Here is a 17,567-nt window from a genome sequence, read left to right as displayed (position 1 = left end):
TCATAATGTAAATGTAGAGCTTCTTGTTTGCAAACATAAAGATTCTAATGTAATGGAACACTAAAATGAGTTCTGCATGAATGACTCATCTTTGGTAAAGTCCTATGGTGTGTTTTTTGTCCATATTCTGCAGGGAATCTTACACACTGGTTATGCTAGTGAGCTGTCAGCACTGGTCATTCTGATTAAACAAGTTCATCTTGTTAGTGTTCATACATTAACAATGACAAGATAATATATTTGCAACTTTGATCAATTAAACTAAACTAATTAATTGTTGGTTATTGGTTAATTCTCGGGAACTTGAATCAGACGTATATTATAATGATTATTGTTATGTTTAATTGTTAGTATTATCTTTTATCTATAGAAGCTAAGAACACCAACAAGTAGTAAACAATCTGCTTCTGCAGGTTTTAGCAGATTGATTTTTCTAAGGTGAGATACGTCGGCTGGGGGTTTGTTCTCCATCTTCTCATTGGAATAGTTGACAAGTGAGTACAATATGTTGAATGAGAAGCGAATAGAAACATATTGAGCTTGACATCTTTGGGAATTCCTTTCCTAAACTCCCTAATCCCTATTGACACCAAAGATCTACTATCTTGAATCATCATTCTGCAAAGTGAATCTCCTTTATCATGGCCACCCTTTTTGCTATACTCCTATTCCTTATTCCCATATACATTCTCCTAAAAAGAAGGAAAAGAACATCACAAAGGCTTCCACCAGGCTCATTAGGGTTGCCCCTAATAGGCCAGAGCCTTGGTCTTCTCCGAGCCATGCGTGCCAACACTGCGGAGGAATGGGTTAAACAAAGGATCAGAAAGTATGGTCCAGTTTCAAAGCTAAGTCTTTTTGGCAAGCCAACAGTCTTCATCCACGGTCAAGCTGCGAACAAGTTGGTATTCACCAGTGATGCGAGCACCATTTCCAGCAAACAAACCGAGTCTATCCGTAGGATTTTGGGGGAACGAAATATATTTGAGCTCAATGCCGAGGATCACAAGCGTGTTAGAAATGCTATTATGCTGTTCTTGAAGCCCGAGTCACTAAAGCAATATGTGGGGAAAATGGATTTAGAAATCAGGCAGCATCTTGAAATGCATTGGGATGGAAAAAACCAAGTAACTGTAAGTTTCCTGTTCATCAATATCCTGTAATCAAATTCAGTGGATTGTGGAAGCTATAATTATAAACAAACAACAAAAATTTGGAACATTAATCAGCCAGCTGCAGAAAAATACCCAAACTTCTCCATCTGAAAGAACAAAGAAAAATCATTTTCCACTAACAGCATTTTTTCTTCTGTTCATAGGTCTTGCCATTGATGAAGAACCTCACGTTTAATATAACTTGCTCGCTGCTTTTTGGACTTGAGCAAGGACCTCGTCGAGAAGAGTTTGTGAAGCATTTCCAAATAATGATAGAAGGAATGTGGGCGGTGCCAATCAACTTGCCTTTTACACGTTATAACGGCAGCCTCAAGGCAAGCAAGAGGGTTCAAAACATGATCAAGGAACTCCTACGGGATAAGAGGGCACAGCTTCAGCAAAAGACTGCTTCTCCTCTCGAAGACCTCATCACTTGCTTGCTTAGCATCCGAAATGATGATGATGAAGAAGCATTAGCAGAGTTGGAGATGGTCCACACTATCATGGTAGTCATGGTTGCAGGACATGATACTTCATCTGTTCTGATTACTTTTCTTTTGCGGGCTCTAGCTAATGAACCAGCTGTTTATGCAGCTGTTCTTGAAGGTACTCCAAAACAGACTGAAGCTGTGCTCACAAAAAAATACTATTAAGTATTTACAGTTTCTTGAAGCAAATACTGTTAATCATCCATATGATTTGTGGATTTTGCAGAACAGGAAGAAATAGCTAGAAGCAAATTGTCAGGAGAGTTTCTAACGTGGGGAGACCTTTCGAAGATGAAATACACCTGGAGAGTAGCACAGGAAACTCTTAGGATCATTCCTCCTGTCTTTGGTGGCTTCAGGAATGCTCTCAAAGATATTGAGTTTGCTGGATTCCTCATTCCTAAAGGGTGGCAGGTAAGTCCAAAATTACTAGAAGCTTAATACAGCATTCATAGTTTCTTTGTTAATCCTTTGTTCATCTCTCATGCGTCGGTATAGTACTTATACAGTTATACTCACCAAAATGTTGTTTTTGGTTACATTTGAAATGGAGTTTTGAAAATAAACATAATTTGAAAAAGTGCACAATCTGTAGTTTAAAATTTCAGCAAAAGATCTTGACGATATATGCTATTAAGTTCAGAGCTGATTAGATCCTAATCTCCAATGCTAGATATTCTGGGTTACCTCTATGACACACATGGATGACAGCATATTCCCAGAGCCATCAAACTTCGATCCAAGTAGGTTTGAGAGGCAAGCATCAGTACCACCTTACTGCTATATACCATTTGGAGGGGGCCCTCGGATTTGTCCAGGATATGAATTTGCCAGGATCGAAACCCTTGTTGCAATCCATCTTATGGTTACTAAATTTACATGGAAGCTGTGTGCAGACAATCATTTCAGCCGGGATCTAGTGCCAGTACCTAGTCAAGGACTTCCCATTGAAATCATGCCTAGAGCACAGTTGTAAGTTATTGATTATATCATTATAATTACAGAACTGTTCAAAAAATTCAATGCAGGCTGTGGACACATTGCTTAATGTAATATTGTACTAGAATGACACACCCGATGGGTGTGGGTGTGGGTGTGGGTGTGATATCAATTAATGTAACAAAATACTTGCAAAATTTTAAAATAAATAGGGTTGTAATATTGCAAATAGTGGAGATAAGGTTTTTTCAATATGTTGGTAGTTACTGGTGATATGGGTAGTTAATATCTGAAAATTATTTATTTTGTCTATGTTTTTGTTATATGTTGTTTTGTAATTTGACCATTTTGTCCCTATATATAATTTCTCAGTGTTAATGTTTTTAATATTTTCAGTGTAAAACGGGACATTTTTTCTGTTTTGGTTGACAACGCATGTTTGAGTTATTAATAGTATAGATATAGATAAGCTATTGATCAAACAAAGAGAGAGAGGGGGGGGGGGGGGAATTCAACATTTGCATAATGTCTGATTTTATCAAGTAACAATACAATGATCGGAACCGTGTTCATCTAATAATCATCATTTTGTTTCAACTTTGCAAGAACTTAAACTGGGCTATCGACCCGACCTGAATTCTAAACCCAGCTCCACATTCTACCTTGATCTATGATCGTGAAAGGTAGGCCCAAAATTTTAGACCCGAGAACCGTTTAGAACCGTCGAAATCGCACCGAAATAGTCGATTCGATTCCAAAAATAAATAAATTACTAGCTCTAGAGGAACCACACTGAAACAACCGATTTGATTCGATTCCGGTTCTTATTTTTTAAAATGATTTTTGGAACTGTCAGAACCGAGTCTTCACAACTATGTAAGAAAAACCTCTAAAAGAAACATCTTTTGTCGTTATCTCCCTCATCGTTTTCTTTTCTTTACTTCTTACTCCTACTAATCACTATATAAACTAAAAAACGTATTCATTTTGCCTTATGCCCTCACTTCCTCTGTTTCTCTACCTCACTTCTTCTATTATTTTGTTACTACTTAAAATCCAAATTGTTATAGGTTTGCATTTTTTCTCTCTCTTAATTCTTTTTGAAATAATTAAGTATATTAATTGTTGATCATTGAGTAATTGTATTAGAGAGGTTGTTGATATTCTATATTTGTATTTTGAAGTTGGTATTTTATATAGTTATTTTTTAAAGCTTAGATGTAAATATATATTACAATGGGCTTTTGGAACCATAAAAACCCGGAAACCAACCAAATATTTGTGATTCTAGTTCCTTCGGTTCCTGAAGAAAATGATGTTAAATTCATATGGTTTTTTTTTTCGATTTCGGTTCCGATTTTGAGAAATAATCATTATTTTATAACCGGTTTCAAGGAAATAAATTTGTCACACACTCTTACTGTACTCACCTCATGCCCAATTTATAAATAAATTATAAATGTATTTTATAACAACCATACTTATAAATTTATTGAGAAAAATGGTGAGGTGACATTGGTGGCGACAATTTGCTTCCCTGGGCCCGGTGAAAGGTGACCATTTATAAAACCTTATCTTATTACCTGAACAATCAAACTCGGGAGTTGGTACGATTGGCCACACGACAAGTTTGGCCCACGCAGTCTCCACGCGCCATTCAGTTGACCCTTTATATACACACAGACAAGACAACTCCCTTCATTTGACAGCAAAGCCTTGTTCTTTCCTCATTCGATCTGACAAAGACTACAACTTTCCCAAGAATCCGGGCTCACCCACAAAACCCAGTTCGAGAAAATGCACGATTTCTGCTTCACGATCCCCTACGGGCTTCTGCTTCTGGGTGGAGGAGTTTTTGGGTATTTGAGGAAGGGCAGCACTGCTTCTCTGTATGGAGGTGCAGGCATTGGATTGCTCCTCACTCTTGCTGGCTATCTTAGCCTCCAAGCCTTTCATCAGAAGAAGAACTCTTACTTTGCTCTCATTGTTCAAACAGGTTACAGTTTTTTTTACTCTTTACATTGTTTGGTTGGAATCTTAGATGTGATGAATTGGCTGATGTTATTGGAATGAATAGATGTGTTTTGATCTGGGTTTGTGTTTAATGTGAGAGAATGGTTGGGAAAGATTGATAGGTCATGAAAGCTTTGTAGTTTGATTAGGTTGGTGGCATTGACTTTCCTGATATAGAAGAAATGCTACTTGTTCTTTCTTTTTTGTGGGGTGTTACTTTGTTCTTTCTGCTATCTATGATCTATGCGATGTTTATTTAGTTATTTACTTAACTAGTTTCTCAAGGTGTATGTTAGTATGCTTAATTGTTTTATGGAAGGTCTCATACAGTTGTCAGATCAAATATAAAGATATGAAGAAATAGTGAACTGCAAACTATAATAGGATTCCCTAACTCGTCAGTTACCAAGCAGTGCGGCCCTAACTACTCTGGGTACTATTGATCACGTTTAGCTTATTTGTAAAGAGGTTTCTACGAGTCATTGTGAATGGAACTGGACCTTGCTAGAGGGATTTAAAGGAAGTTGCTTTTGGGGTATTGAGCTTAGTGTGTGCTTATAAGAGATTGAGGAAAGGTTTTTCTGGTAGCATTTTCTTTTCCAAATTTTCTCTTGTCTATTTGTGAGTGATTTTGGTGGTTTCATGTTCTGCTTGCTGTATTGTTGGATGACTTGCTTGGATCTCAATCTATGGAAACATATTCTTAAACTGGTAATTGTTCTTTGTAACAGTTTGCGCTACCGCACTAACATGGGTTATGGGACAACGATATATGCAAACTTCTAAGATCATGCCTGCTGGTGTTGTCGCTGGCCTCAGGTAACCTCAGATATCCACCTATGTGTGTTCTTCCAATTGATTTTCTGGATACCTATATACTATTTAGTTATTACTGTAGAGTATGTAGCATTGCATCTGAATATGAATAGCATTCCTCATCTTTTGGCTCTGGATATATGTATATCATTCAGTGCGAATGCATTGTACAGCATCTAGATCATCTACTAAACGATAGTTGTAGTGTGTATGTACCTTGTGCATCTGGTTTGTATTTGTTGCTAGATTATGATTTTCTCGTTTAAATCTCACTTTAGCATGTAACTTGTGACCCAGTATGATTTAAATTACATGCTGGTATAATCACTTTGTACGCCCACCGAGGCACATGGAACACAAGTTCTAAGTCCTTTTGGTCTGTGGTTTGGAATATAGGACTTTAGCAACCAAAGACCTCTAATGTGAAAAGCAGCTTTGTGAAAGACTGGTGAATGTTATTGTTATATGGAATTGTCTGGCAACAATGACTATTCATGGTCTGTTAAATGTCGTCATGTTTAAATGTCTGTAAAAACTTGGGTTAATATGCTCATAACAGTTGACCATTTGGATATCGTTAGTATCATATTTCAATATCCGTTTTCCACTGACCATGTGAATTTCTCCGTACTGATAGAACCCATTTCATCCTTTTTATTGAAAACAATTTTTAAACTCTTACAACTGGTGTTTGGGAAACCATTCTTGCATGATTTCTCCATGATTTACATTATTAATGATATACCTGGACCACTTGTGGCTTTCAACAGCATAGCTGAACTTATTGCTTCCTCCCAATCTTTCTGCCTACTTGTGCGTACTAAAGGTGGTACCATGTAGAATCGGAGTGATAAATAGGCATGGTGGTAATGGGGTGTGGAATACATGGAATGAAATATATATTCCCAAGCTCTGTTATGTGGATGAGTTTTCAGTGGTTGTGCAAATAAATAAACAGTCATTCAACTACAGTAATGTATAGGTTGCCATTTGATAATTATCATTGGCTATAAGATGATCTTTGTAGAACTATATGTGATTCAGCCCTTTTGAATGCTGATCTTGAAAGTTAATATGTTCTTTTTTCTTTATTGAATACAAAAATGTTTAATTGTTTTCTATATGTCCTAAATATGGCATATATTTCAAGTTCTGTGAAGCTAAAATGATGTAATTTTTGTTCCAGTGCTGTCATGATGGGATTTTATCTCTACAAAATTGCAACCGGTGGCAACCATATTGCTGCGAAGACTAAGTAATGGTATTTGAGGGTTACTTTCTGTACTTAGAAATTGACATATTCAAACTTCATCTATCACAATACACATATTTGATATTGATCATACTTTTAATTAAAATCCACAATTGCTAGATACTGTGCTCCCTGGTTATGTATGAAATGGAAGATGGCTTTTGTCTTTGAATATGGATGGATCCTTGTCTCAGACCTTACATTCATTATTTCTCATCAAATTAAATAGAGATTTAGCCACCGGTGTTAGACCTGATCCCGTAATTTTCGTTTTTTGGCATAAAGTTCATTATTGTTAAGGGGGAAAATGCCTTTGGGGTAAAGGAATCTGTGATCTCTAGTGAATTTAAGTGTAGAATTGCATTTTTGGAATTGTTAATTAAATGCACAGAAAGTCTTATTTTGATGGAACACCCAGTTATATTCCGCATTATTATCAATTTGGTCATACTTGGTGATGGTGAACTTCTATAGAGTAGGCTTTCTGTCCATACTCTCTAGAGAATCAAATAACTTGGTGATACTTGTTAGGCCAAGATACTACAAATCTTCATATTGTAATAGTCCAACTTAGGTATAAGACCAGACATACAGTAAATCAGTTATCCTGTTGCTAAACAATTTTGTGTTATAGGTTGTCAGACCAGGCAATATGAATGATCAAAGTGAACTGGTTTAGTATTAGTGTGAGTGTTCCAGATTGACAGGTCCGGTAAACAAACATGGTTGATATCTACTTATCTAGCTCTGATAGCCAAAATAAGTTTAACTCCGGTGGCCTGAACATCAACCTGAATGTGTCTGATCGTCAGACATCTCATTGTAGAAATTTTAGACTCAAGGCAGGCATCACCTGCCCAGATTATTATTGGCTGATACTCCTAATCGTGAGTTGGCAACAATGTCAGTTGTGAACTTGTGATTAGGATATTCTTACATGTTCTTGTGATTAGATTAAGTTAATCTAATGTATCCATACATATGGGTGTTCATTTTGATGAAACTGTCTATGCATTTGACATTTTTGAGTTCACCAGCTTGTCAACTAGGCGAAAACTGCGATCAAATAGCTAATCATCTGCCGTCTGATTAACAATTGCAATGGAGTTGAGAATAAAGATTCCTTGATTCTGAAGTTGAGAATAAAGATTCCCCAATTCTTGGAGTAGTTTATCTGTATTTCATTTAATATAACAACTGAAAACAGCCCCTACAATAGTAACCAGTCCGTTTGCACATAGTTTGTCATATTGACAATTTTTAGCTGAGAAGAGTCGGCTGAAAACCCTTTTAAGCTGTACTCTGCAACCTCTTTCTCTTGCAAACGCAGCCTCCCAAGTCATGAACACCCTTTTTGCAGTCTTCCTCTTCCTCATTCCCATATTCCTTCTCCTTACGAGAAGAAAAAAGTCATCGGGAAGAACTCCGCCTGGCTCATTAGGACTTTCCCTGATCGGTCAGAGCCTCGGTCTTCTCCAAGCCATGCGTGCCAACACCTCTGAGAAATGGCTTGAACAACGGATCAAAAAATATGGTCCAGTTTCGAAGCTAAGTCTATTTGGCAAGCCAGCAGTCTTCATCCACGGACAAGCTGCAAACAAGTTTGTGTTCACCACTGATGGGAACACAATTTCCAGCAAACAGACCGAGTCCATTCGTAGGATTTTGGGGGAACTTAATATATTTGAGCTGAGCATCGAGGATCGCAAGCGTGTAAGAAGTGCTCTTATGCTGTTCTTAAAGCCCGAGTCACTGAAGCAATATGTTGAAAAAATGGATGAAGAAATCAGGAAGCACCTTGAAATGCATTGACATGGAAAACAACAACTGTAAGTTACCAACTTTTTCATCAGCGTAATTATCGGCAGCTACAGTAATAAAATTTGTGAGAAATGAAGTCATGAACCAACCAGCTGCATAAGTCTCCCAATTTTTTCAATAATATTTTTGTCTCACCCATCTTTTCATGTCTTTTCGGAATAAAAATGCCGAACTGAAGAACCTTCTTTCCTATTGGCAGGTCTTGCCCCTGATGAAGAACCTGACATTCAACATAATATGCTCTTTACTATTTGGGCTTGAAGGAGGAAATCGCAGACACATTTGTTAAGTGCTTCCAGACAATGATAGAAGGAATGTGGTCAGTACCAGTTAACTTGCCCTTCACGCGTTACAACAGCAGCCTCAAGGCAAGCAAGAGGGTTCAAAGCATGCTGAAGGAACTTATACGTGAAAAGAGGGTACAGCTTGAGCAAAAAAAGGCCTCTCCGCAGCAAGACCTCATCATTTGCTTCCTTAGCATCCGAAATGAAGATGGTGAAGACGAATTTACAGAATTGGAGATGGTGCACAATGTCATGGTAGTCATGGTTGCAGGACATGACACTTATAATCTGTTTTGATTACGTTACTTGTGCGGCTTCTAGCTAATGAACCAGTTGTTTATGCAGCCCTTCTACAAGGTATGACCCCTAAACAAGTAGATGGTTTGTAATCACATTTCTCGCCTACAAGGATTTGTTTGAGGATTGATGCCTATTGACTTATGTCTTACAGAGCAGGAAGATATAGCTAGAAGCAAATCAGCAGGAGAGTTTTTAGCATGGGAAGACCTTGCCAAAATGAAATACACATGGAGAGTAGAACGGGAAACTTTGAGGATTACTTCTCCTGTCTTTGGTGGCTTCAGGACTGCTCTCAAAGATATCGAGTTAGGTCCTAAAGGGTGGCAGGTAAGCTCAAATTTACACTTGGCATAGAATAGCAATTATTTGCTACTGTCTTTCTCCTCCAAACAAAATGTTGATCTGCTATGGGATATTGTGCTTATGTTCACTGCAATGCTGTTTTTCAGTTACACAATCAAACAGCGTAGTTTTAATTTTGGACAAGATCACAATACAACATCAGAAAACATAATGAAAAGATACTTCTTTGTACCTAAAAATATAACTAATTATGTCCCAACATTCTATGCTAGATATTCTGGGCCGTTCCTATGACACACATGGACGGTAGCATTTTCCCAGAACCGGAAAAGTTTGATCCAAGTAGATTCGACAAGCAAGCATCAGTTCCACCCTACTGCTTTGTACCATTTGGAGGGGGCCTAGAATATGTCCATGATATGAGTTTGCCAGGATCGAAACCCTTATTGCAATGCACCATATAGTAACTCAATTCACCTGGAAGCTATGTGCAGACAATCACTACAGTAGGGATCCAATGCCAATACATACTCGAGGTCTGCCCATTGAGATCATGCCTAGACCATGATATTACATTATTACACTGAAGTGTGCTTTACCAACTCAAATAATAGTTATGCTTGTTTAGAAATGTGTCAACAATGTTGTAACATATTGAATATGTTACAGAGTTATTGCAAGCATTAAATTAGTTTTGCAGTGGCAAAGTTTAAAAGAGGAATGAAGAAGAAAACAATAATTCAGTAGGTTATGATGAACATAAAGGTGAAGAATTAATTTTTTTAAAACAATAGTCCGCATGATGTTCTAATAAACAAAACAAAACAAAATCATTGGAAGGAACACTTTAAAAAGGTACGAACGATTACATCTTTTTTTGAATCGTTAGTCATAATATATTAAGCTCAGCAAGCAGTACAATAAATAACTCACCCGAATGCCGACAATAAGAGAAATTTCTTAATACTTCTAAATCCAGTCTATGCAACTAGACTCATAAACCTAAAGTACACCCACCTTCTAAGTCAATGAAACGCTAGAACATACAATGTTAGAAAAATTAGAAGCAGAAATATAAAAGAAACAACAAATATCTCTAGCATTGTACCCAAACGGATTCAATCCATTTTATTTGATGAAGAGAAAATTCCTTTAACTGGATCCCCGAGCACAAATCCACGCTAGCAAGCCTCCAAACCCAACAGAATCATCAGGCCCACAAAGATCCACCCTAGCAAGATGCATCCAATCTTTTCACCAGCACCACCACTGACCATCGACAAACAGGAAACACCAATCAACAGTCATCCCCAATCGATCTCCCGACCCCCTGTTTCAGCAATATGAATCACATTTCAACACTCGACGGGGAAGGAAATACATCAGCCAACAATAGATCTACACCACTCTCTACAAACCCAAGCACTCCCAGATCTGGTTCGACGACTACCCAATCCACAACACCATCCAAAATCCAAGTAGCCATAAATGATTTAGCCGCACCATCAACACCTTACCAACATCAATGACAGAGGTGTGAAGAGAACCATCCAATTTCAGGAAATTCCGCTGAGAAAACCCATCAACATCTCCAAAGGTTTAGTCTAGAGATAGGTGGAGGAGCCCTCCTATCTGTAAACACAACAGATCCACCGCCACCGTCAAGGGAGAGGCGAGGCAGAGAAGGGATTAGCGCTTGCTCGAGAGAGAAAAACATAACCCTATTTTTTCACACAATAATTATTTGTTTTCCATGTTCACACAATAATTGTTGGCAATTGATCAATTCGAACGTTACATCTTGTTCCAGAGATTGTGCTTCTAAAATTCATAAATTTAGAGGATGCTTAAATGAGCATAAGAGTATAAAGTGAACAAATATAACTTTTTCCCCCTCCCGTCAACATCGTTGGATATGTCTTACAATCGGATAAGTTGGCATTTGTCAAATTAAATATAGTTATGCTATCAGACAATATATTGGGTGATTTTGAAAAACAAATCTTAAATAACTTTTTAGATTTACTAAGATAACTTTAAACTTTCCGATAAAGCAGTTAGAAGAAAAGATATAAGATGATTGGAGAGACTAGGTTAGTGAAGATATGGTTGATGATTGCAAATTGGAAGCTTATTGGCTTGAAGTTGAGTTCCCAAGCCATTTGAGTAACGCTCTCCACAAATTTTCTATGTCACGTGTTCAATTTTATTTTTATATAGTGAGGATAAACCATAAGTTTAATAAGTCATTAGATAATATGTGGAATTAAGGAACTGGGCAGCTTGAAACCATTGAAGTTGCACCGCCTGATTCTGAAAATCGCACTGCATGGATCTAAAGTCGCACAAGTCGCACCACTTGATTCTGAAGATATCGCACATGGCAAGAAGGAGTGGATTAAGGATATGGTGAGGATTTTGTACGACTCTATTGCAGCCCATGGCAAATTGGCTTGCTGTTAAAAAACATGAGTTTAAGAATGATGATAAGGTGACGAACACGAATTGTAACGACAAGTGAAAAAAATATATTATTGAATGTTTTCTAATGCACAACATATTCGTACTCATCTTCATGATAGCCCTCCCTGCAGTATTATAAAGTAAACTCGGATCAACAACATTGTGGTCGCAAACATGAGCCAAACCTCATCTGAATGCATCAACGTAATATTGCTCTATTGTTGTTTAATCGATGTTGATAAAACTCATTGTCGTTCTTTAACGCACGAAGACAGAAAAGGTTCAGCCCCAGTCGACTTCAAGATTACACTATCCCCTGCAAGTTTATTATACTCTGCACAAAACTCTTTCTTTGAAAATGATATTAAAATTCAAGATCTACATGACCATCCATTTTAATGTCCAGAACCGAAAAGTTCCGAAAAAGCTTCACACTAAGCTCAGGATCATCATCTCCGAATGCACCTTCATGTTTCCAACAACCTCTCATACTTGGCCTCGATTTGCTTCACATTTTGCTTCTTCAATTTATCTACGTTTACACCGAATATGTCCATCGTACCAATCTCAAATTTTCAATTTCATGAAACATAACTTTATATGAGTCCTTAGATAAAAGGTCATCTCGTAGTAGCCAGGAAAACTTCTCATGATAGGAAACCTCTCCACCCACCACCTCAACTTTTCCCAACTAAATTTCCCAGTTTCTTCCCGACCGATCGTGGCGGCAACGCTGATGCGTCCTAGTATAGGTTCGGTTGGGTTTCAACAAGTTTTATTTATATCTGGCTTCAAATTAGTGGTGGGGTGAGCCGGGGTGTAGGATTGTGGTCGGAGGGGATGTGGTTCGGTCACCGATGGTAGATGGATCTTTCAGCTTCGTCGTGGGTGTTTGGATGGTTGGAGCGAATCTTCACTTGGCTGTTCTTGCGGGTGTAGATATGCGGCTTATAAGGGCAGGATTGTGGCGAAGTTTTCTATGAGTTATCAGAATCGACCGGGTTGGATTGGGTTCGTTGGTGGGCGTATCTACAGTTGTGGATCGCTGCTCTTCTTTGGGGCTGGATCTGGAATTCCTTTTTGGATTTCCTTGGTTGCTTCGTGTTTTTACAGGTTGAATAATTGCATTCGAGGTTTTCCTTAGGTGTTTGACTTGGAGTTCGTCTCTCATGTCTTCCGCGCTTCCGTTGTTGGAGGTGGTGGGCGTTTTGGTTGCTTTGGTGGCTCGGTGACGACCACTCTTTCCCACCGGAGGTCGCGGCTTCTACCACCCTGTGTGGTTCTTCCTTGTTATTCCTTGTGCTTTTCTTGACTGTGCTAGTTCCAAGTTTGGATCGTCAAAGATTCCGGTAAAAGGCTCTTGTTGCTGAAAATTCCGTGCTCGAGTTCAAACTGCACTACTGGGTTGGTTTTTGTCATGTTCTTGTGGCTTTTCTTTTTGTTTTCTTGTGTTTTCCATAGTTTAATTGTGACTACATATTTCCTTCAGGTGGCAGACTGATCATTCATGTTGAATTATGTCAGAGGTTTTTACAACAGAATCAGTCAATTTTTTATATATTTAACTCAAATTATGGTTTATATTATGCCATGTCATCAGTTTTAATGACAAGTAAATGTTTACGGGGTGTATATAAGAATTTTCAGAATTATATCTCAAACTCGTTGTACTTTCTCTTAATTGAATGAAGTAACTTTTGATAATAAAAAGAATTATATATAATATATGTATATATATATATATATATATATATATATATATATATACGAGGCTTTTCAAGTAAGGAGGTCCTTATCTTAGCTTAAGGTACGGATTTTCATTTTTGACTAACTTTTCGATCGATTTTTCACATCTCCACCGTCCAATATTTAGGCTATAACGTATAGATCATCTCCACAAAATTGCACCCAATTCCATCACCGTTAAGGTACTCATAACTTCGATTTTCTACTCAAAATATTAACGGTTCAGGTTCGGCAAATTCAATACGTCCATTGGTTTTGATTAATTTGATACCTTAACGATCATGAAATCGGCTGAAATTTTGTGGAGATGATCTATAATAAACTATATATGGGACGGTGGAGATGTGAAAAATCAATCGAAAAATTGATAAAAAATGAAAATCTGTACCTTAACTTAAGGTACGAACCTCCGTACCTGAAAAGCTCTGTGTATATATATATATATTCCTTAGTTAACGATAAATGAATTTGGGGTCATCTCACTTCTCTGGAGTTACAGTTTTTTCCCTGCTTCTCCTTTTTATCAACAATGTAGCCATCCAGTGGGCCACATATATAGCAAGCTTAAAAAATTCGACTGCGCAGATTTGCAGTGGTTAGCTTCAGAGTTGAGACCCAGTCTCCCGCCCACCAACTTAGCAAGATCAATCTCCATCTCTCCTTCTCCATATCTGTAATCTGGGTTCTGTCTCTTCTGTGCAATTCTTGCTTTCTCTGATTGTGTCAGGGACACTTTCGTTGTTGGTGTAAGTTTTGCAGTACATTACTATTTTAGAAATGTCCTTCACAGAACTGCGTCGATCAATACAGAAATATTGATATCCTGCAAATGCTTCTTAATGCCTTAATCACTAGTAACACTTCACGAATCACGGTATTAATCTCAGTCCTTGTATTTGGGTATCTCGCGTTATTCTTATTTTTCCGTCTAATTGATTCACTAGGAGTTTAATTTAGTGGTTTGAAGTTTTTCGGTTCACTTGAAATGCATATATTATGGTTCAAAATTTGAGCTTTGATCTTTCTGTTGAATCGTTTTTGGTTTTTTTTTAGAACATTAGTAAATTGTTAATTTCTGAATGTTTGTTTATAGTTTTACTCACTACTTGGTAGCTGTATGTTTCTGCTTTTGTTTTCAAAGTTTGTACTGGAGTTGTAGCGGGATTTTTTGCTACTGATTTAGTTTTGTTTGAAAATTTCTCTCCTTTAGTCTTTCGCCTAATGTTGAACTTTTGGCAGATGGTGGAACTGGCAGCTCGGAAACATGTTCATTTCATTCTATCGAAAGCAAAGGTCGAATTTGTATCCAAGTATATTTGTAGATGTTTTGGGTTTTAAATTAAACATAGTTTTAACAACAAGGTGATGTCATCTCAGGAAAAGGACTCTTATGAATCAGTTCTGATGGAACATATAAGATTGAACGGGGCATACTGGGGTTTGACCACTCTTGACCTTCTTGGAAAGCTTGACACTGTCGATGTCAATGAAGTTGTTTCGGAAGTTCTTCAGTGCCAGCACGAATCAGGTATTTAGCTCATATAAATTTTTTAGCCTAGCAATGCGTAATTTGTACTCTTCATTGTTTCTTTGGTGATTCGGAGCTGTAAGTAGAGTGTTGATACTTGATAGTGTGGTTTATGCAGGTGGTTTTGGTGGTAACATAGGACATGACCCACACATACTGTATACCTTAAGTGCTGTCCAGGTTTTGGCGTTATTTGACAAGATTGATGTATTGGATATCAACAAGGTTGCAAATTGTATCCTTTGGAATATATATTACTTTTCAGACCTTTTCAGTTGTTCAATGGTATTAGAAAAATTGCTACGCCTAGTGTTGAGGGGCTGCATAGAGCTTATAGAAGTATTTTGGATAGAGGCGGGAATTTTCTAACCACACAACTGACTATATAGAAAGGATCATTAATGAATATGTCTGGCTTAACACTCAACTCAGATGTAGCTGGGCTGCAAAATGAAGGTGGCTCATTTTCTGGGGACATGTGGGGTGAAATTGACACGCGGTACTCTTTCTTAGTTTCCTTTTTGTTTGGTATCATATATGTTATGTTACTGTCCCTTTATTTAGAGCATGCATGATTGACTAACAGTTTAAATTATGTTCCGCTTATCAAATAGATTGGAAAATTGAATAAACTACATAGCAGCTAAAAACATTTATTCTCTTTCTTAGGTTTTCATATATTTCTATCTGTTGTCTAGCATTACTACATCGTTTGGATAAAATTAATGTGGAGAAGACTGTGGACTACATTTTGAGCTGTACAAATCATGATGGTGGATTTGGATGCACGTCTGGTGGGGAGTCTCATGCCGGTCAAAGTATGTTGTACAGCTTTAAACACCTCTTAAGTCTGTTATGTCGTACGCACACCTGGTGATGTTGTTATTACTCTCTGTTTAATGCTTCATCATACCATCATGCTATGCATCTATTTTTGGCCTTCTTTTCGTTTTAATATTTCTTGTTATATAACTGCTGTTTAGATTTCCCAGTAGGTTCATGCCTAGGACAGATTCAATCAGTATCCATCTAGCTATATTTGGTGTAAGAAATTTCATACATTATTCGAGTTGTTTCATTATTTTCTTTTCAACGGAAATAGAACCTGTTTTTCCTTATCAATTAAAGTGTGTCAGTAAAATAGCTGATTTGGTTGAAAGATGAACCTTGTTACACAGCTGATGATCTTTTATAAAATCATCATCATGAACTGGTGAATGTGTTTTTTTTTAATGAATTTGATGATTTGCTACGTCATTTATCTACATTGACAGTTTGACAGAAACGTAATATATCAGAAACTGATCTTCGCTGTTACTTACCTGTAGTTTGGTAATGTCTTCTTATTTCTCTCTCAATTGACAGATGTAACTACAATCTGTCAATCTTGAAATAAAGCAACAGCATGTATATTTCAGTAAGGAAGAGTAATCATGCATTTGTGCTATGATATGCCAATATAAACTCAAAACTCATCTTCTGCTTTCTCCATTGTGATTCAGTTTTTTGTTGTGTGGGTGCTCTTGCTATTACGGGATCTCTACATCGTATTGATAAGGACCTTCTTGGATGGTGGTTGTGTGAGCGACAGGTTAAAGCAGGAGGTCTTAATGGCCGTCCTGAGAAGCTTCCCGATGTGGGTGTTGCATTGTATCTTATGTTATTATTGTTTTTCTCGGAAAAATAAAATTTCATGTTTGTTTTTATCATTATCAAATTACCTTGCTACATTTGTGGTTTTTTTTTTCTGGTTTGGTGAGTGTTGATGGCCATCCAGATAGATACACATTTCATGATTGAAATGTACATTTCTATTAGCACTACTGAAATCTTCTTCAATGCATTTCAGATTCTTTTCAGGTGTGCTACACTTGGTGGGTTCTCTCAAGTTTGATCATGATTGATAGAGTTCATTGGATCAATAAGGAAAAGCTTGCCAAGTTCATTTTAGACTGTCAGGTTTTGCCTATCCTATTTGTACACTTTGTTTATTTCTTAGGAGTTTCCAAAGTGAAATTGTAATCACATGACGATGAATTAATCCGAGATGATGTTGTTGATTATTAAAATTTCAGGACATTGAGAATGGAGGAATTTCTGACAGACCAGATGATGCATGTGATGCCTACCATACATACTTTGGTGTGGCAGGTATACAATTGCTTTGGTTCTTCAAATATAATCCAAATGGGGCATCCACTAAATCCTTAAGAAATGTAATCCAATGGGGATTTAGTGGATGCCCCATTACAAATATTATCACTGCAGTGGTTCAGTTTAGTTCACCTGGGAGTTATGTGCAGACAAGCACTTCAGTAGGGAATCCGATGCCAAAATTTACTGGGGGACTGCACATTGAAATCATTCCTAGAGCATGACTTTGAAGATTGAAATCATACCTAAAAATCATGTCTGTAAAATGTTTCATTAGTGAAATTATGAAGATATTGATTATATATA

At 37.3% G+C, this 17,567-nt stretch overlaps 3 protein-coding genes and 1 pseudogene across 3 annotated transcripts; all 4 read left to right on the top strand.

The window, feature by feature from the left end:
- Positions 1–416: 416 nt before the first annotated feature.
- Positions 417–2,778, top strand: LOC126785987 (beta-amyrin 28-monooxygenase-like). The gene is made up of 4 exons (XM_050511686.1): positions 417–1,133; positions 1,319–1,760; positions 1,869–2,056; positions 2,316–2,778. Exons 1-4 carry the CDS (start codon positions 642–644, stop codon positions 2,616–2,618), a joined length of 1,425 nt encoding a protein of 474 aa, XP_050367643.1. The 5' UTR covers positions 417–641; the 3' UTR covers positions 2,619–2,778.
- Positions 2,779–4,268: 1,490 nt separating this feature from the next.
- On the top strand, positions 4,269–6,834 carry LOC126785988 (protein FATTY ACID EXPORT 6-like). The gene is made up of 3 exons (XM_050511687.1): positions 4,269–4,577; positions 5,326–5,413; positions 6,597–6,834. The coding sequence occupies exons 1-3, from the start codon at positions 4,379–4,381 to the stop codon at positions 6,667–6,669; spliced, it is 360 nt and encodes a 119-aa protein (XP_050367644.1). The 5' UTR covers positions 4,269–4,378; the 3' UTR covers positions 6,670–6,834.
- Positions 6,835–6,965: 131 nt separating this feature from the next.
- On the top strand, positions 6,966–10,083 carry LOC126785990 (beta-amyrin 28-monooxygenase-like; annotated as a pseudogene).
- Positions 10,084–14,213: 4,130 nt separating this feature from the next.
- LOC126787124 (geranylgeranyl transferase type-2 subunit beta 1-like) lies at positions 14,214–17,485 on the top strand. Its single transcript, XM_050513054.1, has 9 exons — positions 14,214–14,325; positions 14,819–14,872; positions 14,957–15,107; positions 15,226–15,342; positions 15,540–15,606; positions 15,777–15,925; positions 16,610–16,743; positions 16,968–17,066; positions 17,183–17,485. Exons 2-9 carry the CDS (start codon positions 14,819–14,821, stop codon positions 17,483–17,485), a joined length of 1,074 nt encoding a protein of 357 aa, XP_050369011.1. The 5' UTR covers positions 14,214–14,325.
- Positions 17,486–17,567: the final 82 nt, after the last annotated feature.

The sequence above is a fragment of the Argentina anserina genome, chromosome 3, assembly GCF_933775445.1.
Source record: "Argentina anserina chromosome 3, drPotAnse1.1, whole genome shotgun sequence".
Taxonomy (NCBI): domain Eukaryota; kingdom Viridiplantae; phylum Streptophyta; class Magnoliopsida; order Rosales; family Rosaceae; genus Argentina; species Argentina anserina.
Note: the sequence above shows the minus strand (reverse complement) of the source record. Positions and strands in the feature narration are given on the sequence as shown.